The following is a 26,993-nucleotide window of genomic DNA, read 5'->3' as shown; positions in this document are numbered from 1 at the left end:
CAACAAGCACTAACACAACAGGTTACTCCACAATAAGTGACATTGCAAAAACATGTGAAAAGCAAGACGTTAATGCTATAAAAGATCAAGTACTGGTCGCAATACGAAAAAAAAAAACAGTCCCTCACAAGCCGAGATTCGAACATACTACGACTGGTTTATCAGACCAGTATCGTACCTAATAAAAAAAAAATGATACACATGTAAATGTATGTACACTAAAGTCGCTTTTTACGCGGGGGATACGTGCCGCATAAATTCCGGAATCCGCGTAAAAAAACCGCGGAAATTCCGAAATCCCCGTAAAAATAAACGTGTAAATTCCAGAATTCGCGAAAAAACGCGTAAAAAGCGACCTTAGTGTATTGGTAATCGAATCTTAGTAGAACTAAGCCCATTCAAAACTTATTTTCAAAGAGCACATTGAGAGTATACAAGCAAAGTGCATCAAATATACGAGATGTTTATATCCTCTCATTAATTGAAATTCCAAACTTTGTTTAGAGAATAAACTTTTGATTTACAAACGAATTTTTAGACCAGCAATGCTTTATGCTGTACCGATCTGGTCAAGTTGTTGTTTAACAAGGAAGAAAACGCTTCAAAGGGTTCAGAATAAAATTCTGAAAATGATTTTGAAACGTCCTCCTTGGTTTGGTACACTCGATTTACATAGACTTACTGGTCTTGAAACATTAGAAGGTATGTCAAATAAAATTATTAACAATAATTGACAAAAATCGCTGCAATCCTCAATTGATAAGCTCTCTTTATAGCCAATAAGTTAGCAATCAAGTTAGTTGTAAGTTTACTTTCCCTTTTCTGACAAGTAGGTTTAAATCCCTACGAATGATGAGTCCTAACTGCGAAAGCAAACAAATCTTAACAATTAAAATTACAATTTTTCTAACAGTGTTGAGAAGTCACCATTTGTGATTGGACACAGATACTCATTATTGTCTAATATTTATCATAAATACTTAGGCTACTTGACTTCTGCTACACGAGAAAACTTACCGGTAATAGTCGCTGGTCAAAAACATAAACGAATCGTGATAGCTTCGCGCATGATGAGAACGTTAAATTGAACTTAAGTTTTTATGTAGTTCATGTTTTACGTCCCTCTCAGACAACCAAAAACATCATATCAAGAAGATTGGGAACTCTACCTGAGATCGAGCGACAGTTTTGGCAGCGCAGTCTTTTGAGTAAAAGTGGAACTGACGCATGCTAGTGTGTGTGCTAGCGATGCGAATGCAAGTCGAACGCACAGACTGGACCACTACATACGCACACTCTGTCTTCGCGTCGATGCAATTACCAGCACTTCTATAGAAAACTTCCACCTTTAATAAATAGATGGAGTGCGCTGTTTGATTCGACGCTTGTCTTGTCATTTGTATGGAATCGATCCAGAGATGCCAGTTTTTTTGATAAGATGTTTTTGCTACAACTCTCCCGTCGGATACATTGTAATCTTTTAATTATAAATAGCAACCCATTAAAACCACGAATTCAATCTTCTAGATACATTCTAAGCAAAACTGTTTTTGTCCATTAAGCCACTTCAGATTACCGCATTCACGCGCGCAGCAGTCGCTTTCAAACCGTGTGCATTGGCTTTCTGCCATAATGAGATTTTAATATGTGTACCTATTTTCAGTTGGGCCTGGCATCTGGGTATATAGAATCAACCGAGATTTTGTACTTAAAAGATCTTAGGATTTTTTTGACGTGGGACTATGTCTTTGTTTACTATACTGGGATGCATTCTGTAAAATTGGAAATGAAACTGGCAAATGTTGCGTCAGATTTCAAACGTTAATAACAACATAACCACATGGTGGATAACAATAACCAATATGTTGTTGGATAGGTAAAATGTAGAACAATTTTGTAATATGCTAGTTATCACTCTAATTTCATTGCTAAGCGGTAAAATTGATAAAAAGTTTCAATGACAAATTTACGCGAACAATGAACCAACTACATGCAAACTACATCCTAGCACAGACGACGTGAATGGACACCATCCGTTCCCTGTGATATTCTCTGTGCCAATATCGAAATAAAAATTGACAGAGTCTCCCCGCCCCAATTGGTCAATTATTTTTGCATCCATGAGCTTAGACTAATATGATGTCTCGAAGTTAAAAGGTTTCCGAAAAGTTTGAAACAATCCTCATTCTTGAACAATTGAACAACCTGCTTTCAGAACCTAATAAAAACTGATGTCTTGAAAGAAAACATGCCGGCAAAAGCAACAGTACCAGTGAAGTAAAGAACCGAAGGTCTCTCGTCGTCTATGATTGCAGCGGTAATTTTCTATTGGTACACTTCTATTCGTATTGCAGCGGTACTACTCGTACATTTCTATTCGTGTGCAATCAAGGCAAAACTGCAATGCTGCTGCTGATGGTGATTGAAAAGTTATCTCATAAACATGAATACCATAGATTACTCAACAAGAATTGTAAATTTTTGCAACGGATATTTATTTAATTTTATCTTCGATATTCACTAAATAATCGTGACCGGATAGTATCGAAAGAATAAATTCCTAAACACATTCATAAAAGAGTATGAGCCGGTGAATTCTTGTGAATTTTTGGTTTATTTCAGGGGCGACTCGTCCATAGGTGCAACCTGTGCATTGCACACGGGGACGCCAGGCGAAAGATATATTTCAAAAGCAAACTTATGTTTATATTTGGTTGGTTTTTAGTTTTACTTATGAATAGTAACAAAGAGAATGACTTGCGTGATTACGCGGACATGATTGTAACTACTTTCCCAAACTTTGATTTTCAGAACTTGTAGTTGAACAGGCAGGTTCAAAAGCCACGGGTCGCCCCTGGTTTATTTACTAAGATTCATTCAGAACCCTTTTCACATTTCAAAATTGTTAGATGATATATGATTATTTTAAGCTTTACTATAATAAACGTATATATGCTGTCTTCGTAATACAACGAATGTAGTTGTAGGCGAATGAAAAAAATTGTCAAGCAAAAAACAAAAATGCAATTGTTGATTGCTACGTCTTTTTACTGGAACTTGTTATTAATTTTGTTCAACATATCTTCTTATGTTTGCCAATTGATGAACCTTTGTCAGGGATTCCATATTATTTTGAAAGTAAGATCCATATTATAGATTCGATTTAATCAGAGTTAAATAAGACAAAACCATTCGTTATGATAACGTAAGTATTATTGGATTTGGTTTTTGAGGATATAGAGTTAATTCTGACTTCGACGCAATACGAGAAATTCTTGGTGCTTCTTCAACAAGCACGATATGCTTGTGCTTTGTCAAATACATGTTTGCACAAAAAAATACTACAGGTATAATATCGCCAAATGTAAACGATATTTTTTCGAGTGTTGTTGAATACCGTTACCGTGCCTAATGCTGCGCAGTTCCTAATTCTGCACAATTTCTGTTATACTTATGTTTTATTGTATTTTTTGTAACTATGAGCATAGTATTTTATTTTCCTTAAATAGAATTATTGATTGAAAAAAAACTGAATTGTCAATACGATCAACGTCGCAAACACCTTTGTTCGTAGTAACGAAAAGACAACGGCAGGAAATAGTTTTATTCATTTCCTCTTAGAACGAGTGCAACGATTTAAACAAACATCGTAGTTGGTAATAAAAGTTAGTATTGGTCATGATTTAGGTAAAATGAAATATTAGCTTACGCTAAATAGCGCATAGTACTGGAAAAGTGCAAAAAAATAATGCGCAGATTTACGCACCAAATTTGTTTTTTGTGTTCCTAACTATGCGCAGTTCCACAGAGATGAATTCTGGCAAAATTAGGCGGAAGCACATGCAATATGATAAGAACAACATGCTTGCGAATGTGGACAAGGTAAGAAGAGGCTTTTCAATACGCCGAGCCGCAAGGAAATATGGGATTCTCGAAAGCATACTTCGTGCAAAGTTTTCAGCTGGTGTTTAGTTGAACTCTGCGACGCGTTCCGGGAGGCCAAAAGCGTTCACAACGCAAGAGGAAGGCCGGATTGTCGATTGGATTATTCAGATAGTGAGAGCTGGATTTCGGGTGGATTCTCAGAAGTTGAAGACATCTGTGGCACATTACCTTAAATCGATTGGGCGACCTAGTTTCGTTGGAACCCGTCTGCCGGCAGAAATCGTCAATAGTACTCCGGATGGTTGGTCTATGGAGAAAAATGTATCGGTGGCATGAGATTTTTTATGAATATTTAAAAAATGTTCTCCACCCATGGCTACTGCTATACAATGTAGCTCTTCCCATTTTACTTTTCATAGATGGCCATAAATCGCACGTTCCTCTTCAGACCACTGAGTTTTGCAAGGTGAAAAGTAGCCCGTGAAAAGAAAAAGCAGTTAGTACAAGAGAAGCGCCAAAAACAAACATTAACCAAGGCTTCAAATGATGGAAAAACTTGTACAGAAAATGTTTAAATTACTTTCCTTTTAAATAAACAATTTTGTTAAAACAATCAATGTTATTTTTTGGCTGCTCAGAATTAGGAACAAAACTGCGCAGAATTAGGAACATGCTCAACCAAGTGCGCAGAACTAGGCACCAAACATAAATGCAAAATTTTCTTCTCATACTGTTGTTTTTGGCTGTACATGTGTCTAACTTTTTTTTCTGTATTTTCGAAAGTCATACAACATGTGGAACCTATTATTTGTTTAAATGCATGTAAAAAATCTGCGAACTAGGGTTGAACTTTCGAAATTGTCTTAACTGCGCAGAATATGGCACCTTCACGGTATATTTCAAAAATTGATTTCCAGAGGAGCTGAAAATAAAAATACGTACAGTCGCTGAGTAAACACATTAACTCTGTCTGCAGACTCTGTATAATTTCTATCATTTTGTCATATTTTTACTAGGCTTTTCGGCTTTTTACTGATCAATGCCAAAACAAAAATTCATCAATATCACTCAAATATGGAACCTAGTATTGGCCTGAAATGAAGTAATAAACATAGACCAAAAAAGAATTGATAATCATCTGTGTATTGTACGATGATTTTTTTTTGTCTTTTCGCACCACGTAGTATGAAAATGATTCAAAATGATTCGGTGGATATAAATTAAAGCATTATAAATTAAACACAATTTCGAGCGGAATAATACTTAACTTCAATCACCAGCATTGTTGAACCTGGTTTTTGAGAAGTTTTACATTGGATAATTGTCATCCTAAAGCAGTAAGCAATCGCCTTCCAAAGTGCATTCCACAAGTCCACACTTCTATTTCAATATTTTTAATTCACAACTATCCACAACTATTACAATAAATACTTAACAATGTTTGAACTGAATATAGAACAATGGCCAACTCACGATTTATTTATTTAGTCAACCGTTGCTGGTAGGCCTTTTCTTTGCTCGATGAGATAAATAAAAAATTGGGTAACAGTTCTAAGAGTTTCGAGAACCCGGCAGGTTATATACCACTTTTTGTTTATTCAGCTTCACGCATGTGTAGCGGCATCATCATTTCAATTTATCGTGTTTGCTCCGCATAAGAAAAGAGAACAGGACACAAATTAGTAAGAAGTGTGCATGTATACGGGCGCACTAATCAATGTGACCGATATAAAGCGGTTCACTGTTGATGCTAGTGCATGTTGCGTTATTCTTTTGGAAGGATTGGTAGTTTGACCTATTTGGCAACAAAAAAGAAGCGATCCAATGAGAGCTGGGCAGACTTTTATTCATGTAGAGTAGGGAATATATTCTAAGCAGCTTTAGGAACCGCCTGTGTATTGAGACGAAATACTCGACATGTGAAATTCAAACAGAAGTATATCAATCTGTTCTCTATCTTTTTCTCTGTTAAAACTTGTTTTCAGATTGTAAAACCAAGTTAGGAAATTTTAACAATAATCAATTAAAGTTATCAATCGAGGGACACTATTCCAATCACCCCGAACCTATTTTAAGAAGTTTCCATCTGCTTTGCAGGCGTTTTTTTTTTTAGCATCCGGAGTGGCTCCTGAATGGCTGCAATATAGGTCGATTTGTTTCGAATGGTGATTTCTGTGTGATTAACGGTATTTCTTATATTCGCAAGACAGCTAGACGATCAAAGTTTTTGTTTCCATCATTGAAGTTGTCGATATTGATAAAAATTTAGGAGTTTGAGGCCTGTTTTCTTCGACTGATTAAAATAGGCGCTATTGCTTAAGCCGTTCTCTACCCTAGTTCTTAATTTTTCTAACAATTTCGATTTTTTATTGCTTTTACCCCGTTCTGTAAACAGGTCGGACTCGATTTTCCGGAATTTTAGACTGGATTATCCGGAATTTTATTTTTTTGGTGTCCGTTTTCAATTTTTATTCCGAAATTTTGCCTTTACCATCCCTTCTGGCAAATTTGTTACCATTTAATTCACTTCCGGCATGTTTGGGACATGTTCGAATTAAGTGAAAATTATCAATGTACAATTCATTTTTATTTTGCTTCTCAAGATTTTACCCCTTTTCGTCTCAGAAATAACTTCTGGTTACGCCACTGCATCATACAAGTAAAATAAAGAAAATAAATATTTATTTTATGTTCGTTAATCGCAAAATATCAGTATTTTTTGTGTGATTCGATTATCCGGAAAACTCGATTATCCGGAATGAAATTATTTTTCATGTTCCGGATAATCGAGTCTGACCTGTATTACAACACAGGTGTACAATGTTTGTCTAATGGACACCAATCGTTTTTTATTCAAATCTTGTCATGGGAGACAGTGTTAGGGAGCATACTAGAATGACGTAGCATGTTTTTCATGATTTTCATACCCCCTCGTAGCATTTGGTCACAAAATCTCAACCCCCCTGAAAAAAACGTAGCATTCGATGACACCTCCCCCCTCACGTTTTAAGAAAAACGTACAAAAAGCAGTGTAACATTTATAAAAAAAAATTTGAAGAAAAAATTCACCGTGTCAAATTTATTATCTATTACTCATACATTTTTGACAGCATTTCATAAAATGTTGACTGTGCTCTATATAATTGTCTGCTTTGTAGAATTAGTCTTTTGGTACGAGGAGAAAAATTGTTTATACAACTCCATACGGTCCACGTCTGTTGAAACCACAGAAAAAATTCATGAATTCGCAAAAAAAAAATCGCTGCGCTCACCAGCTTTGTAAATAATCGAGTATTTTGTAATTTTCACCACTAACCGACGCGTGGAGAATACCAGCGATTGTTTATGTACTAGAAGAGCTTTCAGAAGCGTCTTGAATGCCACAGATAAAAAGATTTCGACAGCTTCTACTGCAAAGCTTTGTGCGATGTTTAAGTGTTTTTTGAGTGTACATTTTTCCTGTAAAAAAATGGTCCTTAAGAAAAATGCTGCATCAATCACAATCCAACCCCTCCCCCCCTTGTCCAGGGGTAACTCGGCTTTTGAACCTGTCTGTTCTATTACGAATTCTGAAAACCGCAGTTTGAGGAAGTAATCACAATCATGTCCGCGTATGGAGTCATCCACATCCCACGTGGACAGCTTTGAGGGGGGGGGGGGAGGGGATCTGTGTAATGTCCACGGTTTATATGGGCAGTTTTCGAGGGGGGGGGGGGTATCAAAACCTTGAAAAATCTGTCCACGAGGTATGTGGATGGCCCTTAATCACGCAAGTTATTCTATTTGATACTAGTTGAAAGTGACATTGGAAACCAATAAAATATAAACATACATTTGCGTTTGAAATATTTTTTTTCTGCCTGGTGTCCCCGTGTGCAATGCACAGGTTGCACCTATGGACGAGTCGCCCCTGCCCTTGTCACAGCTTGTCACAAAATGATCATACCTTCCCCCCCCCCTCCCCTCCCACCATGAATGCTACGTCATTGAAGTATGTTCCCTTAGTGCTAAGGGCCGTCTACCCTACATCCCATGTCGACACGTAGCACTTAGATTAAGAAAATTAGTTGGGCCACAAGGCCTGTTGATGTATTTTTTACAAATAAACAAATAGACAGGAAAATCATCACGTTAGACCCCTCTCTTTCCCTGTGGAGGACAATCATATCATCATACACACGGATCTATTGATAACGTTTGCTTCTGTGACTTATTTAGTGATCGAACAAAAAAATGTGATTCAACGAAAAATTGTGAATATCAAATTTCTGGAAAAATATTGTGTCGACGTAAACATTATCAAAAATACTTCGTATAGTTTCGCAAATATTGTACATAACTCTGTAGTCTTTCGTTTGCCTTTGTTTAATCACCTAAATCTCTGTTCACCTACACTATTGCACTTTACTTCACATTATTTTTTTTTCTTTTCACTCTTTTTACAGGACGTTCTATTTCCTTACGCACTGAAAAATGTTGAGGAATATCTCAAAACACATTGGAACGACGATGCAACCAAAACAGTGGTGGCTGCGCTGCGCGAACAAGCAGAAGAGGACAAGAAGGCCGAGGTTGAAGGTGTTGTAACTATTCCCGCTGAGGTAAGTGTAATCCGCGCTACTAGCTTCCATTGTAACGCTGGCTCGTCCTATTAACGACAGATTCTAATGATAGAAACATATCGTCAGTTGAACTCAAAATAGTTTCGAGGAAAAATTGTTAAACAATTAGCGTCAATTCTTTTTTCATTTCCAAATTTTAGGACTTCCGATTTTCATTGAACGTGTTTAGGTCTATTATGTGCCTATAATAAGCAAGTTATATGATTAGAACCTCATTGGGGTACATCTACTTATAACTCTGGAGTTTTTGTGAATTTTGAACCGGGGATTAAGGAGATGAAACTTAGTAGTATTTGGCATCGTTTATCATGAAAAATTCAAGACTGCAAAATTTTGAGTTGTGCCAGTATTAAATTCAATTGACGATATGCAGCGTTAAAGAAACACAAGCACCTATCAAAGTCCTTCTTACCACTAATCAAACAAATGTATAGTATTTGAAATTACACAAACTGGAGAAATGCGTTCTCCCCGTTACTGGCAGTTTTTATCGATTACGCGGCTCTACAAGTTGCAAAAAAACCGTATCCGGAACCGGTTGACCGCCATCTACTCCGACAACATAAAAGACCTTTCGTTTGGCGGTTATTGAGCTTAAATTGTTTTTTTTTTATATATATTATTATTCGCCTATTTTCCGTCGGTATAAATCCACCACTGTTGTACAAATTACCGATACCCGAGGAGGCCCCCAGGGCCCTAACATACAATCCGTTGATGCTTTACTTCCTCATGAGATGAAAAGTCCAGAAAATATACCAGGTGGGTTGGTTGTAAGTAGGTTATGCTACCCCACAACCATTGACAACACCTGAGTCAACTTTGGGAATCGAACCCAGGCCACTAGCGTGGTTACCAATTACGTTAGGGCTTCCCGTCAACTTAACATAGATGAAAGAAACACGCGAAAACCAAAAAATATGATAAAAACCGTTCATTTTTTGGCACATGTGTGCTAAAATCGAACCGTGTCAAAATAAAAACGGTACTAAAATCGAACAGGGTTTGTATGTCGTTACAGAAATGTCTCTAACTGCCCCACTAATTTCCACAAAAAAAAATAAAAGTGAAAGGAGAATCATATCACCTGTTTCTCGAAATTTCAAAATAAAATCTTCTGGATAATATAAAATTGCAGTCCTGTCTGTCTGTCTGATCCATATAGGCTCGGAAACTACTGAACCGATCGGCGTGGAATTTTGTGTATATAGAGGTTTTAGGGGCGGAAAAAATTACTAAGATAATTCGGGGCACCTCCCTATTTTGGCAGGGAGGGATTCCATACAAATGAAACACAATTTCCTGCACATCTCGAGAACTAATCAAGTAAATGGAGCCAAGTTTGGCAGGTAAAAGTTTTTAAAAGTGAAAACTTTTTCAATGGTTGTTCGGGTCCCATACAAGTGAAACATGAATTTCGCTCAACTCGTGAACCAATCAAGGAAATACAACCAAATTTGGCATATAAATGTTTTTAGGGGTAACTAATCAAGTAAATGGAACCAAAATGTAAAAGTTTTTGAAGCCAAAAGATATTTCCATGGTGGTTCGACACCCTCTCTCTTCTGGAAGGAAGAGGTCCGATATAAATGAAACACAAATTTCGCACAACTCGATAACCAATCAAGCAAATACAACCCAATTTATCATGTGAATATTTTTAGGGGTAACATGGTGGTTCGGTGGTGGTTCCCTCTTCCGTAAGAAGGGGTTCCATTAAAAAAAAATTCTGCACATCTCGAAAACTAAGTAAATAGAACCGAATTGGACATGTTTTTAAAGCCAAGAAATATTTGCATGGTGGTTCGACACCCTCTCTCTTCTGGAAGGGAGGGGTCCCATTCAAATGAAACACAATTTTCGTTCAACTCGAGAACCAATCAAGCATATATAACCAAATTCGTCATGTTAAGACTTTTGCTGCCGCTATTCGCATAACAGTCCTATGTAAAAGTCCTAGGTTTTTTTTTTTTCGCGGAAATGGGTCCATTTTGGCATGCTTTACAAGAGTAGCCATAAAAACAGAGGTTGTGCGAATCAAACCTTACTTTTTTATGGCTATTCTTGAAAAACATGCAAAAATGGACCCATTTTCGCAAATTTCACATAGAAATCGCAGCTTTTACATAGGACTATTATGCGAATAGCGGCAGTTTGGGAGCAAGAAAAATTTTCATGATTGTACGACACCCCTCTCTCTTCTGAAAGAGAGGGCTCCCGCACGGAAGAAAAACAAATTTCTTCCCAACTCTAGAACAAATGAAGTGAATGGAACCAAATTTGGCATGTGTAGGTTTTGGGAGCCCTCTTCTGAGGGCCGGGTTTAGGTGCTAGAGGCTCGGGGCTCTTTTCTTAACAAAATCAGAGGTAAGAAAATTTAAAATTTTGAAATGATTACCCTTCGCTGGAAGGTGACGAGTAAAAAAATCCTTTAAGAAGAGGCAGGCCCAGAAATAGGGGGGCCTCTCATATCGGAAGGACCAGAGCATTTGCCTCCTTTGGCCGATTTCCACTTAATATGAAGTCCACTCCCAGCTGGTCTCGAAGTAGGATGCTGGCCTAATAAGCCAGTCATTATATGTTCAAGTCCCGGCTTAGGGAGACTGTTAGTGTCAGTAGGATCGTAGCGCTAGCCCCGCAATTGTCCTGTACACTTGTTATTCGGCTGCGAAGTCTGTATAGTAAAACAGAAGGTCGAGTTCCAATACGGAATGTAACACCAAGGCTTTGTTTTTTTTTGCTTTGCTTTATAAAGTCCAAGATAACGACTCCCGGTTTCTGGAAAACTGTCTAAAGTGACCAAATACCACCCAATATGGATATTTCCGTGATCGTGTTGATGCACAGAAGCCTAACATCGACCGCAGATACATACATTTGCAGACGCAAGGAATCAAAGAAAGAAAGAAGTGTTACAACCGTTGTTGTCAGAGACCGAATTTAACTCTGCATCTCTGACGACTATAACGGGAAAGAAAGGTACTTTTTATCACCGTGGTCAGTGACGGATTTTTATACTTCTGTCTTTCCCTTAACACGCCTATTTTAAATCCTACTGCTTACTGCTGGCTATTTACCCCGAGCCTCGTATGGTTACTCTGCAAAGTATCGGCAATTATAACTGCCTGGACTTTTTTCTGGATTTTAGCGTGAGGGAAGGGCCAAAGTAGGGGGATGGGATGGAGCCTGAGAATAAACCAATGCGTAAAGTCCCTCTGACACCGAGCGGTCTAATTCTACTCGAACTCATAACCGTTTGCTTGTCAAAGCGGACTCCATAACCTTGAGGCGGTCTTCACATAGCGAAAGCTACTGAATTGTTGTACATGGGAGATAATAACTTAATCCCAAATAGTCATTTATCTGTGGTTCTTTGTGCAATTTTACTTGCTGAGATCCATCACGGAGGAGCAACTATGAAAAGTGCTTGAACGACCGCTCAAAGCTCGAGCTTGGTATCTACCACGATCACTCCATAAAAGCACCACGATGTACTCTGCTGTGAAACGGCAAATGTTACAAGACAGATTCGTGTTGTTCGTTCGCACACAAAATTTTAATGTTCAGTGTTTATACCTACCAATTATGTAAATTTCACCTCTTCTTTAACTAGTTACTCGATAGTTTCAAGATCCCTGAACTCTATACTGTTGTATCCGATATTAACACTTTATATTTTCAAACAATACAACCACACACAGCTTTTCGATGTTCGGGTTTCACTAGTTCGCATATGGGAAGGACGTACATTTTACTTATTTTCACACATTATTCTAAAGTTTTTTTTATGTTGTTTTTCTTAACGCAGGACTCGGAGGATGTCATTCCCGATATCGTCAAGAATGTCGAATGGCAAATGTCTCTCGATCGCAAGACCGGCTCGTTAAAAACTTTGCAAGGTCTAGTTTGGGCCAAAGGCTACAAAGATGGTTCTATTAAGGGACAGTAAGTATAACGTTTTATTATTATTTGGATGAATATAAACAGATCAGAGCAATTTGAGTATGTACCTCCAACGGTATTATGCTTCGTTGATTCTTATTGACCATTCCGCGATTAACAACAAACAATCTCCCACTCGCTCCGTCATTATTCTACAGCGTATACGAAGACGTCTCGAAAGCATTTGAACAGTGGACACAAGCGGGACGAAAAATCTATATCTATTCAAGCGGAAGCGTCGACGCTCAAAAGTTGCTGTTTGAACACAGCGAACAGGGCGATCTGGTAAAGTATTTAGCTGGTCATTACGACACCAAAATTGGCGCTAAGCAGGAGAAGGACAGTTACGCAGCCATTCTTAAGAACATCGAAGTCAGTGCCGAAGAGGCTCTTTTCTTAACTGACATCATTGCCGGTGAGTGTCGCTTTCTATTTAATACTCAAAACGCCTCGATTATGTCCGCCTTTGGTACTGCAGCGCCGCATATGTATAATAATCGTCAGCTATTCGTTTCAATTCATTGTTAAAAATAATCTCAACATATATGCGCTTTTTTTCTCTCTCTTTTCTCATTCCTTTTTTACAATCTAACAGAAGCTAAAGCTGCCAAGGAAGCCGGTCTAAATGTGGTGCTCCTGGACAGACCCGGCAATGCCGAGCTGTCCGAGGATGACCGCAAGGAATTCACCGTAATCTCGTCGTTCACCGACATCCCAATCGAAGCAGTCGAGGAGGAATCGACCAACGGCGCTGGCAAGCGCAAAATTGATGAAACTGCCCAAGACGACGAAGCTCAGGTATATCCCAATAAGCATTAAATCATTACTTTTACTTTCCATTTTTTGCTATTACACATTTACACTTACGAAATCGTATTCATACACAAACACACAAATTCTCGATATGTATGTGCTAGTAACAATCTGACAACCCACTAGATGGTAATGGTAACCACGAAACAAAGTTCTGACATAGTTAAAATATTGCTACGGTAAAAGTGGATTTTTTATCAATAAGAAACTCATGCAGCGTATTTCATCTCTCTAATTGATAAGACACCGACCTACATTTGACGTTGAACTGGACTGAAGAACAGAAAAGAACTTGATATTCGTTTTTGAGTGTCAATACCAAATCCACCTGATTTATTTAGACATATATGCTTAGGTTTTTTTCTCGCTTTTTTGTGATACGAATCTTGCTACAAACTCTTTTTTACAACTATCATTTTAAGAAACAGATTCCTGTGTCCAGTATCAGAATCAAATGAAAGTGAATTATTCCTAGTAGAGATCAAAATTAATGTTTAGCGAAACACGAAAGGGAAAAACGATTCCTACCCTAGTACAACTACATTTAATGTTACAATTAGTCGTGTGAGAATCGAAAAGAATCAAATAAAAGTATTGTCACTGGAAAACAATAAAACTGAATACCAATTCAATGCAGGAATGAAATTGTACTTAAGTATTCTAGAAGTTGAAGGTTGATGTTACTAGATTCTATTTCTTGTAATATCTGCACTGGATATCGAAAAGGCCAAGAAGTGAGTGTTTGGAAGCCTTTGAGACTATTTGTTCGCTCCTGGAATAAAAAAAAAACTACAGGCAAAACAAAACTAAGAGAAAAGAGAAAATAAACGATAAATTTCGATGGGTTGTTTCGAGATGTTTTCCTCTGACGTGTAAAGATGATGATGAAAGCGTTGAAATAAAGTCGTAGCATTTGCCAAACCGCGCGCGACAGGGTAAAGCATCCCGATTCATTTCATCGAAAGATTTTGCAAACAGAAAAACCAATCGGTCGTGTTTATTCAAAATTTCGGTTGTCCAACCCTTACCCTTTTTCGATGAAATCATGGTGTGTTTTCTATCCTATCGTGGCTAAATAAGCAGCGTTTTTAGTTTCGTTTCTGGTCGTCGTGGTGTGCGAGAGATGGAGTCCGTTCGTGTTAATATCGGTTGCGCTAGTTGAAAGGCTTTGTCAAACGACATACTTTTTGGTTCTTATTCAAACATTTCTCGCTTGCCTAATTGGGAGAGCAATCATGATATACTTGCTTAAAGTCTACTGTGTAGTTTCAAAGAACTAATCAGGTTATTATCATTGTTTCAACAATTACAGTAATTTCGTACATATTTTTATTTACTTGTCTTTTTTTCGGGAAAGGGATTTTTTTTTGTTCATTCAAATACAAAAATACTTTACCCTTGTTACAAGATTTTACTTTGTGATGCTTTCTGTGACTGACATCGCTAGCGGTTGGGAGATTGCAACGCATAGTAAAATCAGTTGAACAAGTTGAAAAAAGCTATACTCACATCAATTGACGATACTAAGGTGATTTTAAAAAATAATGCAGTGAATACACTAGAAAAGTCTTGTGAAATATTCGAAATGATGATGGGGTCTATAATTAAAAAAAGAGTTTTCGGTTCAACTATTGTTAGACTATTAACAATTGTTATTTATACTGTAAGGTTTCAACATAGACCTCGTAGCCGATTTGATGATTTAAAAGATCTCTCTATAACAATGTTGGTGATCGAATGGTTGACAGTATATGAAATTTGGTTACTTTTCTTTAAGGTATCTTATCACATTTCGAACGATCTAGATAATTTCAAATCAATCCTTTCGTTTAAAGTATATGTTTAAACCACTGATCATCGTACGACAAACCTCGATTACCAAACACACTGTAATATCTTATTTCTCGAATGGAACGCTTCGAAACGATGCATGATTCGATCCACGACAGCACTGTTGGTTGCTGCCAGCTTACTCCTGCTCAACACGTATAACTTTCATAAGGCAGCGCCACGATAGTTGTGTCCCTCTTTTATATCATGCCTGCATGTTAGAAGTACTTTTCTGTTCGTTTCTTTTTGTTTTTTATATTCGCCTATCTGGTTTGTATCCTGGCTAAAATAATAACTAGAGGGCCACCTATTGCAGAAAACGGAAGCTTTGCTAGTAGGGACACGAACCATTGATGAATGTAACCACTACTGTTTCCCAATTACTGAATTTATGATGAGTATTGTAACCAAACCAATATTGATAGATATTTTTTATTTCATGCAATTTACCGCTTCTAGCAGCCACCATCTAAAGTCGTCAAAGTGAACGGAAATACCGCTGATGAGGCCGAAAACGAACTACCGAAGAACCCTGCAGTCGTTGTAGAAAACGGTGCTAACCACACGAAGGACGAACAACCAGTCGCCGAAAAGATGGACGTTGATGTTGAGATGACCGATGCCAGTGCCAAGGAAACCAAACCAACTGAAACCGATGTAACTGAAAAGACTGACACTAGTGCGGTAGAAACAGAAATATCCGCCGGTGAGAAAAACGAGTTAAACAGAAAACCTGATAGTGAGCAAAAGAAGCAAGTTGCCAAGCAAGAAGAAATCGCTATAAGCGAAACTAAGCAGGAAAAGGAAGTTGAGAATAAACCAGAGGAGGACAAAGTCGAAGATAAGAAGTGTACCGAAACCGCTCCACCTCCTAAAAAATCGAAGGAGGACTCGGAGAAAATGGAAATTGACGAGGCAAAGACTGACAAAGACGCAACTAATTCGAAAGATATTAAAGAAGGTGAGGATAATGGTTCCCTGAATGTTTATTTGTATACGCTTAAAGTAAACGATGATTCAAAATCTACTTAAAAGATCTAGGATTGCAAGATACAAATCATTACCAAGTTGAAGATTAGTTTTTTTTTCATGAGTGAATGAACGTAAAATTAGAACCAAATCTATTGAGTAGAAACATTTTAAAAATCGTAATACGTTCGAGAGAAATTTTCAGAATTTCAATGGAACAGTATTTATCAGTTTAGGAAGAAAAACGCCCCTATTAGTAAAACGACTTTTGTTCATAAATATTTTTTGTTTTTCAGCAGTCGATTCAACCATAAACTCAACCGAAACCTCAAAACAAGAGGAAACAGTAGCACAAACCGAATCTACTACACCCAAGGCTGAAACAACAAAAGAAGCTGAACCAAAAATCGCTGAAAAATCCACCGAAATTGCGTCTGGAAAACCGGCTGATCCGGTCGAGGCAATATCTGCCAAGAAAGAGGAAACTGCGAAAGAGGACATAACTATGAAAGAGGCAAAAACAGACGCAACAGCTTCTGAAACCGATGTGTCAGCTACACCAGAAGCCAAGAAAGAGGGTACAGTCGCTGTAGACAACCTGACTGAAATAAAAACTGATTCCACTGAGGAAAAGAAAACGACAGATACCGTCGTTGCGAATGTAACTAACACAGTTTCTGAGACTGCTCCCGAGAAGCTGGAAGTGAAACCTGCTGAAACAGAAATGGTTAAATCAACTGAAAAACCTAAGGAAAAAGAGGCAGTCCCCGAAAAAGAGAAGGCTACTGAAACGGTAAAGGAAACAACTACTGAAATGCCGGTCGAAGAAGCACATCCAATAGAGGAGAAACAAAAGGAAAGGGAACAAAAGGCCGATATATCCAGTACAGTCGAGGCCGTACCAGAAGACAAAAGAGTTGAAGTTACTACGACCGGTCCGGTTGAAGAGGTTGCGGTTGAGGCCAAAGAAGAGTCAATGGAAACTGATGCATCACCTTCGGTCGCAGCTGCAGATAGTAAACCAGAAGTAGAGAAGAAAACAGTTACGCCAACTACTACAGAAAAGATGGAAACAGATTCCGTAAAAACCGAAGAATCAAAACCAGCAGCTACCGAGGAAAAGAAAAATGTTGACTTGGAAGCAACTGTGTCAACCACGGTCACAGAAAAAACTACCGAAAACGGAACGCATCAGAATGGAACCTCAGCTGAGCCAACCAGTGGTAAAGAAGAGCAACGAGTACCGGAAAATGGCGAAGCCGAGCCAAAAATCAGCACCAACGGAGGAACAAATGGCACCCACGACGAAGAGAAAAGCGATAGTGATAAGGAAAACGACACATCCTCAACCAATGTGGAAGAGGTCACCGATGCGGCGACTACCAACGGTAATGAAAACGACAGCTCAAGTACTACTACTGCGACCAGTACCTCCACAGCTTCCTCCACAACTGATCTAGTGACCGAGATCAAGTCCAAAAAAGTTATCGACGTTGGAGCAAGTGCTCCAACGCCGCCAATCGAAGCGGAATCGTAAATCGGCCCTCATACGTTATAAAAATAACTCCGTTGATAAGTAGGTAAAAAGAGCTGTAGAGAGAGAGAAATGAAGAATGCGATTCAATACTTGTTTAAAGAGCAAGGACAACGCAAAGGAACTATTATGCCCTTGTGTGCTTATGACGAAAAGTGAATATTAATTAATTACATTTTTATATAAATATTTATACTATAGAAGGACAGACAAGGATTGCTTTATCCTTTTTACAGAACATAGAACGGGCTGTTCCCAGTTTTTGTTCACGTATAAACCCAACGCAAAATTTGGACTATCGCAATTTTTTTTTAACAATAGAAAAAAAGCACGGGTTGCTACTCGGAAACTGCCAACATTAGAAGAAAAGAACCACAATCATCTTAGGATAGGCAGAACATAGTACCATACATTAACTTTCTTGATCAACAGCATAAAATCCAACATGAACCACTGTAGTAGTAAACGTTAGGAGTTAACCGCAAATCAAATTATGCAACTTAGCTCGCAAGACTTTTAATTTGTGATGTTTATTTAAATCAAACTTGTAATAGTCTTTTACCGAAACTATTGAAAATTTTGTAACTGTTTTAAAACCATAAATTCCACTGAACTGTACCATTTAAAAAAAAATCTTTTGATTATCCTCTTTTTCTCTTTATTCCCTCGAGGCAAGGCAAGCAAGGTATTTTCACTGCATTTATAACAAACACATATGTCTTCCTGCTTCCAAGCGAGAACAAAGACACAATGCGATGGCACAAGACTAACTAGCAATCATAGTTCCTGAGATTATTTTTTAAAACTAACTGTATACCAGTCAATGCCCCAATCGGAGAAAGAGAAAAATTGAGATGTCATCAAGAAAATGGTGTTTTATCCAATGAACCCACTAATTGTCAAAGTCTCATCACAGCTACAGAGTCAGGAACATTCCGCATGCTACAATACAAGCGTTACAGTTCCTTGTTACGGAATCACGAGAGGACAGTATTACCGCGACTACTAATGCTTATTTTGTCTTTTCAAGTTTTGCAGTGACACACAGGCGTAACGGTGTAAACTATAACCATATTAGAAACTTCTCTTCTCCGTTCTCGTCTGTCCGCTGCTAAGTTATATTGTATATTGAAAACGTAGAGAGCAGAAGAAGAATCGTAATGTGAAATCACAATTATTGTGTCAATATTGATATCAAACATGAAATGTGGAAAGCTAGCGTGTCACTTTTTGAATGTTTTCCATCCTGAAGTATTTAAGGGATAACGTAAGCCAACTTCGTTCGAAGTACGTAAATTAAACTAATAAAACAAAATGATTCAAATGAAAACGATGAAACAACAACAAAAAAATCATAAAGATGGAAATAAACTAATCAGTAATATTTTAAAAACGATTCAATACGGACCCGGGTTCCTTGAAAGAAAACATCCACGAAAATAGTATTCGAGATCGAATGTTTCAACTGAAATGTCCATGATTTGTTTTATTTCAATAATGTTATTGCCCTGCACTGCAACCTGATACCGCCATGTTTGCTATTCATCAACGTCCGGGTAGAGTTCCCTAGCAGAACTGGTGCCATAAAGGTGTCGGTGACGTTTGAAGGATCTGGACCGACGAAACGTTACGTCGGTTCCGTGCAACCAATCTAGCAGTCCGAGAACGCCATAACACTGGTTAAACCTGAAAGTGCATGAACACCTTTTTAATATCGTCATCAATTTCCATCCTTAAATCCAAGTTCTGATCAACCTCACTTTTCTGGCTTTTAAGGAATCAATCGACAAAATATTGTTAATATAAGCTAACTTATTAGTGAATCTTGGTTTGTAAGAAATTTGATGGATTCAAAATCGAGACAGACAAAGAGTGAACAGGAAATTCAAAATATCAAAATCGTTAAGAATCGGCCACGAAGAATGTGGATGGGACCCCTAACGGTGAGCGGTCTTGTCTTCTCTCTACAGTGGCGTAGCGTGACCGGGTGACACCCGGGGCGGGAAATTTGGGTGTCACCTCTTCTCCCCGTGGGTGTCACCCCCACCAGGTTGCAGTGAAATCATTTTCGTTCGTTTTCAATTGCACTTAATCTACCCATTTTTTTAAAAATGGTTGGGATTATACACACTCTTTCTTACGCGGGTTTTTTTTTTTTTTTTTGATACGTATTTTCAAACGGGATTTTTTTGCAATAGCGCGGATTTTATTTACCCGATTTGAAAGATAAGTAAATCTACTCTAATCTTTTTTTTTTTGAGGGCGATACGTATGAAAATTTTCCTCACGGGTGTCACCCCCTAGCGGGTGACACCCGGGGCGGATCGCCCCCCCTCCCTCCCCCCACGCTACGCCAGTGTCTCTCTATGTTTATTATAGGTTCCCTATACACTAAAGTCGCTTTTTGCGCGGGAGATACGTGCCGCGTAAAAACACCACGTACACACTTAAAACTGGATCTCGAGCTCGGCAAAAAAACATCCGAGTTCACTCGGCAACTTTGGATTCAACCGGTATTTCAGCAAAAAAATGCCGGTTGCCGACAGTTGTCAGATCATTTTGCCGAGACTTCGTCCAAAAAACTAAGCTTGACGAATCTCGTCTCTATTTTTTGCCGAATTTATCGTTAAACACTGTTGATGCTGAGGTCAGCAAAAACATTACTGGTATCTTGGCACAAATTTTACTCGTTGCCGTGTTTCGGCAATACAGCTGTCATTCTCATTAACGAGTTGCCGCCATTTTTCTTAGTGCAAATTTATGCGTGTTACGGCTGAGTAAACAGGAATCGGATACAAGTTTGGCTGAAATTTGTGCAAATTACAAGTGTTTACAATCCGGTAGCCGAAAAAAATGTTGTACAGTTTGGTGGGAAGTGGCTGGAACTCAAAAAATGAGTTTCAAATCGTGTGAATACAATATTTTATTTGTTTTAGGGATAGGCATTAGACGTAATTTTAGATTAGATGTTTAGCTCAATGCCCTACTGGCGAGCAAGATAAAGATAAGTATTCAAGATTTAGTATGAATAAATTTCTTTACTTACTCAAACTCATCGAGCTTATAATTTATCTTTTGAAAGAAAACTACCTGATTGACAGCAAAACTATTTTCTGCGATTGGATTCCACTGAAAAAACGGCTCTTTACTGTGCCGAACATTCAGCTTATATAACCGAAAGGTCGTTAGACTGGTTTGCCGCTTCTCGGCTGGATTTGCCGAGAGCACAGTTAACTGTGTAGCGCGGTTCTCGGCATGAAATGACATCTGTCAAATATTGGTTTTCCGAGATTCTCGGCAAAAGAGATTCAGCCGAGATGGTTGCCGAGCACTCGGCTGTCCAAATCTCGGCACAAACAATGCCGAGATTCGGCGAAAATTTTTAAGTGTGTAAGTTCCGGAATCTGCGTAGAACGCGTAAATTCCGGAATCGCGTGAATTCCGGAATCCGCGTAAATTCGGCAATCCGAGTGAAAAGAAACCGAAACCCGCGCAAAAAGAAATACCGCGTAAATTCCGGAATCCGCATAAAAAAGTGACCTTAGTGTATTTTGCGCCTCACTCTAAATAATGAAAAAAAGTAGTAGCCGGGTATGTAATTCTCAGCCGAATAAGGAAAAGTCGGCCTTGCTTTCAAATTTGTGATTTTCAAGTAACTTTTTGTCACGCGATTAAATATCGTCAACAAAAAAATGACGCTCGTATACACTGTCAAATTAACGTTAAGAATTTTTAGTTATGGTTCGCATCACTTCATTCAAACATCCAATTCTAGTTCGTGCAACTTACTTTTGATGATGAAAATCGTGCGCTTCAGGGCTTCCCATGAACGGTAGATGATATCCAGAGTGATCATGCAATGTTCCCATCAGAGCCACGGCAGCCCAAATCCAGGCGGTTATCACATGAGCTTTGGTGATCCAAAGTCCCAGATAAAGTGGTGCTATGTTGCTTACGACATGCTCCACCGGGTGAGCGTACACGGCGGCCAATGCGACCGGTGATGTCCACTCGTGATGCTTTTTATGGATGATCTTGTACAAGTACTTGCAGTGCAACAGCCGGTGGCTGTAGTAGAAAGCAAACTCGGTAGCAATCACGCACACCAGCAGGGAGTACAGGATCGTTCCAAGGCTCGGAAGTATGCGCATATCCGGCAAACGATTAGTTTTTATAGAAATCAGGTGAAACGCCGTTATAGCAAAAGCTGCGACTATTGTCATGTTCGGAACGGTTACCTTTAATAACTGCAAACGAAGTGGGAGGCTTTGTATTCAGTAACAGGTGAAAACGACAACTAGCAGTACCTTTTTCACTTGTGGCCAGGTCAATGGTTCATTGGTTCCAGGTTGAATTTTGTATTTCCGCATCGCCCTAGGGTAGCCCGTAATATCCATGAACAGAAACAAACTGCCCACTATAGCTACTACCGAAAACACGTAAATATTGGTTCCTATGATCCATAGCACGGAATCGTGTACTCCAGTTGTGTCCAGGAAAGATTCCCAATATTTTTGGCACACGTCGCAACTCATTTGGTTTTAGAAAAACGGCCTTTGAACCTACGCGTTCGACTGTCGCTGGGACAAACAAAGATTATCGAATTACTGTCTACGAAGTTCAAAACAGAACTGGACCGAACTCGCGATAAGAGAAAGAAGTTTGAACGCAGCAACCACATGCGAATTCGAAACTGCCCAATGGCATACTGGGCTTATAGATTTGCTTTGGGTGCTTGTCCCAATGCTCAACCCAATTAAATCAGTTCAAACTGTTCACTACTCACACAGTACTTTCTCTAACATTTCCAACAAAAAAGCGACCCCAAAGACGTGGAAGTAGAAGTCAAAATAGGTTCGATACACGTACCTAAGATTTATCATGCTTAGTCAGCTGCTTGCGAACCGCGACTCGCTTTTATGGCGTCACAGCCTTTGGAAATCTGTATGTGGGCACGAATTTCAAGGTTATACGGAAGAAGCGACTAGTGTTGGTATCTGTTATCCGAATGCGCATAAATTTGTAGCTGTTTAGAGTAATGATTGCAACATTTCTAAACACCACATAACATAACGAAAATTATTAGTTGGAGTTTTTTAAAACAACTGTGGCTGATTTTGAATAGTTAAAAACTTCAATTTCTTTTTGATAGGTTTTGGACGTTTCTCAGCAGGTATTTGATTTGAACAAAAAAAAATTCAACGCAATTCAATATATACACGAATAATCTAGTGAAAACAAACATAATATTAAATGGAGCATAGGAAGAGTCATACGAAATATATAAACCTTCTTTAAATCTTCATATTTTATAGTTTTTTTTTTTCATTTTTACCAAATGTTAAAACGAAAAAACTGTTTTATTTTCAATGTGAACCGGGGGAAAGCTCATCATAACTTCCGGCCCTCTCCGTAGCACATACTACGGAGAGCCAGGTGAACACCCACCAATTACCTGTCGACCTTCCTAACTGGAAGACGTCTGCAAACTATCTCTAATAATGATATTTCATCCACTGTATCACAAGCAATTGCGAATAGATGGGCGATGGAGAGATATTGAGTGCATTGGGTACAGGGCCAAGTCCCCCCTGGGTAGTGCTAAACGATGAGACAACGGAAAGGTGTGCCAAGGGAGTCTCACCGGACTCTTCCGCTGGATTGGGGCTACTCTGCTGCTTCTTCACAAACCGATCATCAAATTAACCAACCTTTTTTTTAATTTTATTTTTTTTTTAATTTTATTTTATTTAATTTTTTTTATTTTAATTTTTTTTATTTTATTTATTTTTTAATTTTAATTTTTTTTATTTTTTTTTAATTTTTTTTTTATTTTTTTCACCCGTTACTAACACTTCAATTCCATTCCTTTGCTTCCTCTCGTTTCCGCACTCATCATAATTTGAAACACACCCGAGCACATGCACATGACAACAAATAATAGGGAACAACGGAGACGATACCAATGGAAAAAGCACAACATCGCGCACCGAAGGAAGAACAGCTTTCACGAGCATTTCCACAATCCCCACCAATACACGTTTGAATAAAAAGAGAGATAGAGACCCAGGAATCGAGCATCGGATTCGCAAACAGATAAGCCAATTATTATTAATTATCTACACACTTAAAACTGGATCTCGAGCTCGGCAAAAAACATCCGAGTTCACTCGGCAACTTTGGATTCAACCGGTATTTCAGCAAAAAAATGCCGGTTGCCGACAGTTGTCAGATCATTTTGCCGAGACTTCGTCCAAAAATTTTTTGCCGAATTTATCGTTAAACACTGTTGATGCCGAGGTCAGCAAAAACATTACTGGTATCTCGGCACAAATTTTACCTCGTTGCCGTGTTTCGGCAATACAGCTGTCATTCTCATGAACGAGTTGCCGCCATTTTTCTTAGTGCAAATTTATGCGTGTTACGGGCTACGGGTGAGCAACAGGAATCGGATACAAGTTTGGCTGAAATTTGTGCAAATTACAAGTGTTTACAATCCAGTAGCCGAAAAAAATGTTGTACAGTTTGGTGGGAAGTGGCTGGAACTCAAAAAATGAGTTTCAAATCGTGTGAATACAATTTTGTATTTGTTTTAGGGATAGGCATTATACATAATTTCAGATTAGATGTTTAGCTCAATGCCCTACTGGCGAGCAAGATAAAGATAAGTATTCAAGATTTAGTATGAATAAATTTCTTTACTTACTAAAACTCATCGAGCTTATAATTTATTTTTTGAAAGAAAACGCGATTCTCGGCATAAAATGACATCTGTCAAATATTGGTTTTCCGAGATTCTCGGCAAAACAGATTCAGCCGAGATGGTTGCCGAGCACTCGGCTGTCCAAATCTCGGCACAAACAATGCCGATTCGGCGAAATTTTTTAAGTGTGTATATTTCTTTGAAATCTATAATTATAATTATTATCGTAAGTATTATTGATCGTTACCATAAACTCGTAACGATCAATCATATTTTGAACATTACTATTTTATCATTATATTATCTTATCTTTAACATCTTTGAATGAAACAAAATGGGAATCGGGTTAGTAAGTTAATGTACCAGAACCTGGCCGGACATTGCGCCTACCCAGGGGAGGACCCGGATACGACCACCCATGTGAGTCTAGAGTATCGCACATGCCGACACGTGCAACGGGAAGGATTACAATAGGTGTATAGACCAGGGGGTTAATCCCAAGATATGCTGACATAGCGGAAAGCACGGGCTATACACTTAACAATGACAATGCCAATGTGAACCGGAGTCCTAAATATGGTACCAATATTTCTAATGTTAGTCCCCTAATGTCTCAAGATACGATGCTAGCCTAACAAGCCAGTCGTCGTAGGTCGAGTCTCGGTCTGGGAGAGACTGTCAGTGTCAGTAGGATCGTAGCGCTAGCCCCGCAATTGTCCTGTACACTAAACAGTCAGCTGCGGAGTCTGTGAATAAAACAGAAGGTCGGATTCCGAATCGGAATGTAGCACCAAGGCTTTGCTTTTCATATTTCTAATGTTATTCTTGAAACTTTATAGGAAAATCGTTACATTTTTTAAAGCACTGTTTGTGTGCTTATATGTATGTTCCACGATTACTCAGGTATGTCTGAACCGCTTTCCACCAAACTTGTTTGTTTGTTTAATAATATGGTAGCGTAAGATAAACCTTTTTAGACTGCTAGGTACCTCCGAACGTCGCTATTAGTACAATATTTATCATATACTAAATACTTATCTCTTTGTTATCTTAAAATTCAATTTTACTACATTTAAGGGCGGTTACAAAATTCTAGACAGCCCCCTTTCAAAAACTGCTTCCGATGTCGATTGTTTGATAACAGTTGGTTAGGAGTTTCAATTTACCACACCCCAAACGAAAAATGAATTCGAGTAGTTGCTCTTGGCATACGTGTTCGTCACGCAAAGGAGATAGCCATAGACATATTGGAAGGGCAATTGACAACCTTTGACACAAGAGAGGGTCGTAATTGACAGTCAGGACTTGTTGGACGTTATCGAAACTTTCTGAATGAAAACAATGAGTATTAGTCAGGCCTCGACCGTCTGGAAGCTAGAGACCGAAACATATTCGACGATATTTTCGTCCATAAGTTTCCATAGCTTTACACGGCTGATAGTATTGTGAGCAGCCTTAAAATCGATGAATAGATGCTGCGAGAGGACTCCATATTCGCAACACTTTGCTTGATAGCATCCTTAACTTCGTTTATCGTGGGGGGCGGTATGTCTCCCTCATCCGTTCTACTGATGAGTCGTTCCTCCTGCCGTCGTGGTCCTCTGCCTCTGCGCCATTCAGGTGTTCATTGAAGTTTTGTTTCCACCGCCAAAATTCCTTCATCCTTATCCCGCCACATTTAGGTTCGCGGAACAAAGCCAGCACGGGATGCGTTCAGTCTCTTGTAGAATTTTCGTGTTTCCTGAGAACGAAACAAATGCTCCATTTCCTCACACTACAGCTCTTTCAAGCGGATCATTTTGTCCGGACAAGATGGGCCTGTTGTCTTTGTTTTTGTTTCCACATCACATTTTGACGGGTGCTTGCTGCAGCCTCAATGCACGCGCAGCATTCTTGTCAAGCATCGCTCGGCATTATTCGTCGATCCAGCCGTTTCGTCGATTCCTCTCGACCCAATTACACCTTCCGCTGCGCTGGCATTGACTGCTTTTGCATTACTCCAGCAGTCCTCTAGAAGGGCTTCGATTAGCTCTCTCTCGTCCGGCATCGTTACCTCAAGGCTTTGCACGTACTCAGTGACGACTTCAGGAAGTTTAAGCCAGATTATTCTCTGGCGGAATGCGGTAGCGGATTTTGTGGCTATCATCAGGAAATAGTCGTCCGAATCTACGTTTACCCCACAATAGGTTCGGATGTTGATAATATCCGAGAAGTGGTTTCCGTCAATCAAATCGTTTTGAAGTTCGGTCTGTTGTGTTGGAAGTATGTACTACGTATGGCTATGTCCTTGGAAGCGGCGGAGTCAATGAGTCGGAGGTCACTTTCGTTCGTGAGCCGTTGTACACTGATCTTCCGAATAATCGGTATAAATTTTACCACCTGGCCGATCTGAACGTTGAGATATCCGAAACACAGCAACATATACAGGAACCCGAGGGATAAGACAGCGAGTAAATTTAAGGTTTTCCGAGTTTTTCTGAGAAAACCTGAAAAATAAAGAGCAAATCTGAGTAACTCTCGTGTCTCTGAATATCCATCCTTAAATTTTTTTCCCACCGCAAATATATATACACATGAATGTTGCTCGGTCCCACCGTTCATATATATTTCTTGCTCTCAAGGTAATCAAAGATGTGAATCATCTGAGAATTTCGGAATAATATTGAGTAAATTAGAGTAACTCCCGAGTAAAAGA

The 26,993-nt window shown here is 38.8% G+C and overlaps 2 protein-coding genes across 4 annotated transcripts in view; one reads left to right on the top strand and one right to left on the bottom strand.

The window, feature by feature from the left end:
- Positions 1-18,996, top strand: part of LOC129719101 (enolase-phosphatase E1) — a 29,495-nt gene extending 10,499 nt beyond the window's left edge. The window contains exons 2-7 of one of the 3 annotated variants that reach the window (XM_055670497.1): positions 8,331-8,486; positions 12,316-12,452; positions 12,608-12,864; positions 13,045-13,247; positions 15,555-16,053; positions 16,358-18,996. In XM_055670497.1, the coding sequence (XP_055526472.1) occupies positions 8,331-8,486; positions 12,316-12,452; positions 12,608-12,864; positions 13,045-13,247; positions 15,555-16,053; positions 16,358-17,598 (2,493 nt within the window). In that variant the 3' untranslated portion in view covers positions 17,599-18,996. Of the gene's footprint in view, positions 1-8,330; positions 8,487-12,315; positions 12,453-12,607; positions 12,865-13,044; positions 13,248-15,551; positions 16,054-16,357 lie in introns of all 3 variants that reach the window. The other 2 variants (XM_055670498.1, XM_055670496.1) reach the window with 2 other exon arrangements.
- Positions 18,997-19,054: 58 nt separating this feature from the next.
- LOC129719102 (fatty acid hydroxylase domain-containing protein 2-like) overlaps positions 19,055-26,993 on the bottom strand; it is a 46,749-nt gene continuing 38,810 nt past the window's right edge. Inside the window, exons 2-4 of the mRNA XM_055670500.1 lie at positions 21,903-22,175; positions 21,385-21,842; positions 19,055-19,281 (exon numbers count right to left, since the gene is read on the bottom strand). Coding sequence (XP_055526475.1) covers positions 19,134-19,281; positions 21,385-21,842; positions 21,903-22,130 — 834 coding nt within the window. The 5' untranslated portion in view covers positions 22,131-22,175 and the 3' untranslated portion in view covers positions 19,055-19,133. The remainder of the gene's footprint in view (positions 19,282-21,384; positions 21,843-21,902; positions 22,176-26,993) is intronic.

Source organism: Wyeomyia smithii, chromosome 1, assembly GCF_029784165.1.
Source record: "Wyeomyia smithii strain HCP4-BCI-WySm-NY-G18 chromosome 1, ASM2978416v1, whole genome shotgun sequence".
Taxonomy (NCBI): domain Eukaryota; kingdom Metazoa; phylum Arthropoda; class Insecta; order Diptera; family Culicidae; genus Wyeomyia; species Wyeomyia smithii.
This window is presented reverse-complemented; position numbering and strand designations above follow the sequence as displayed.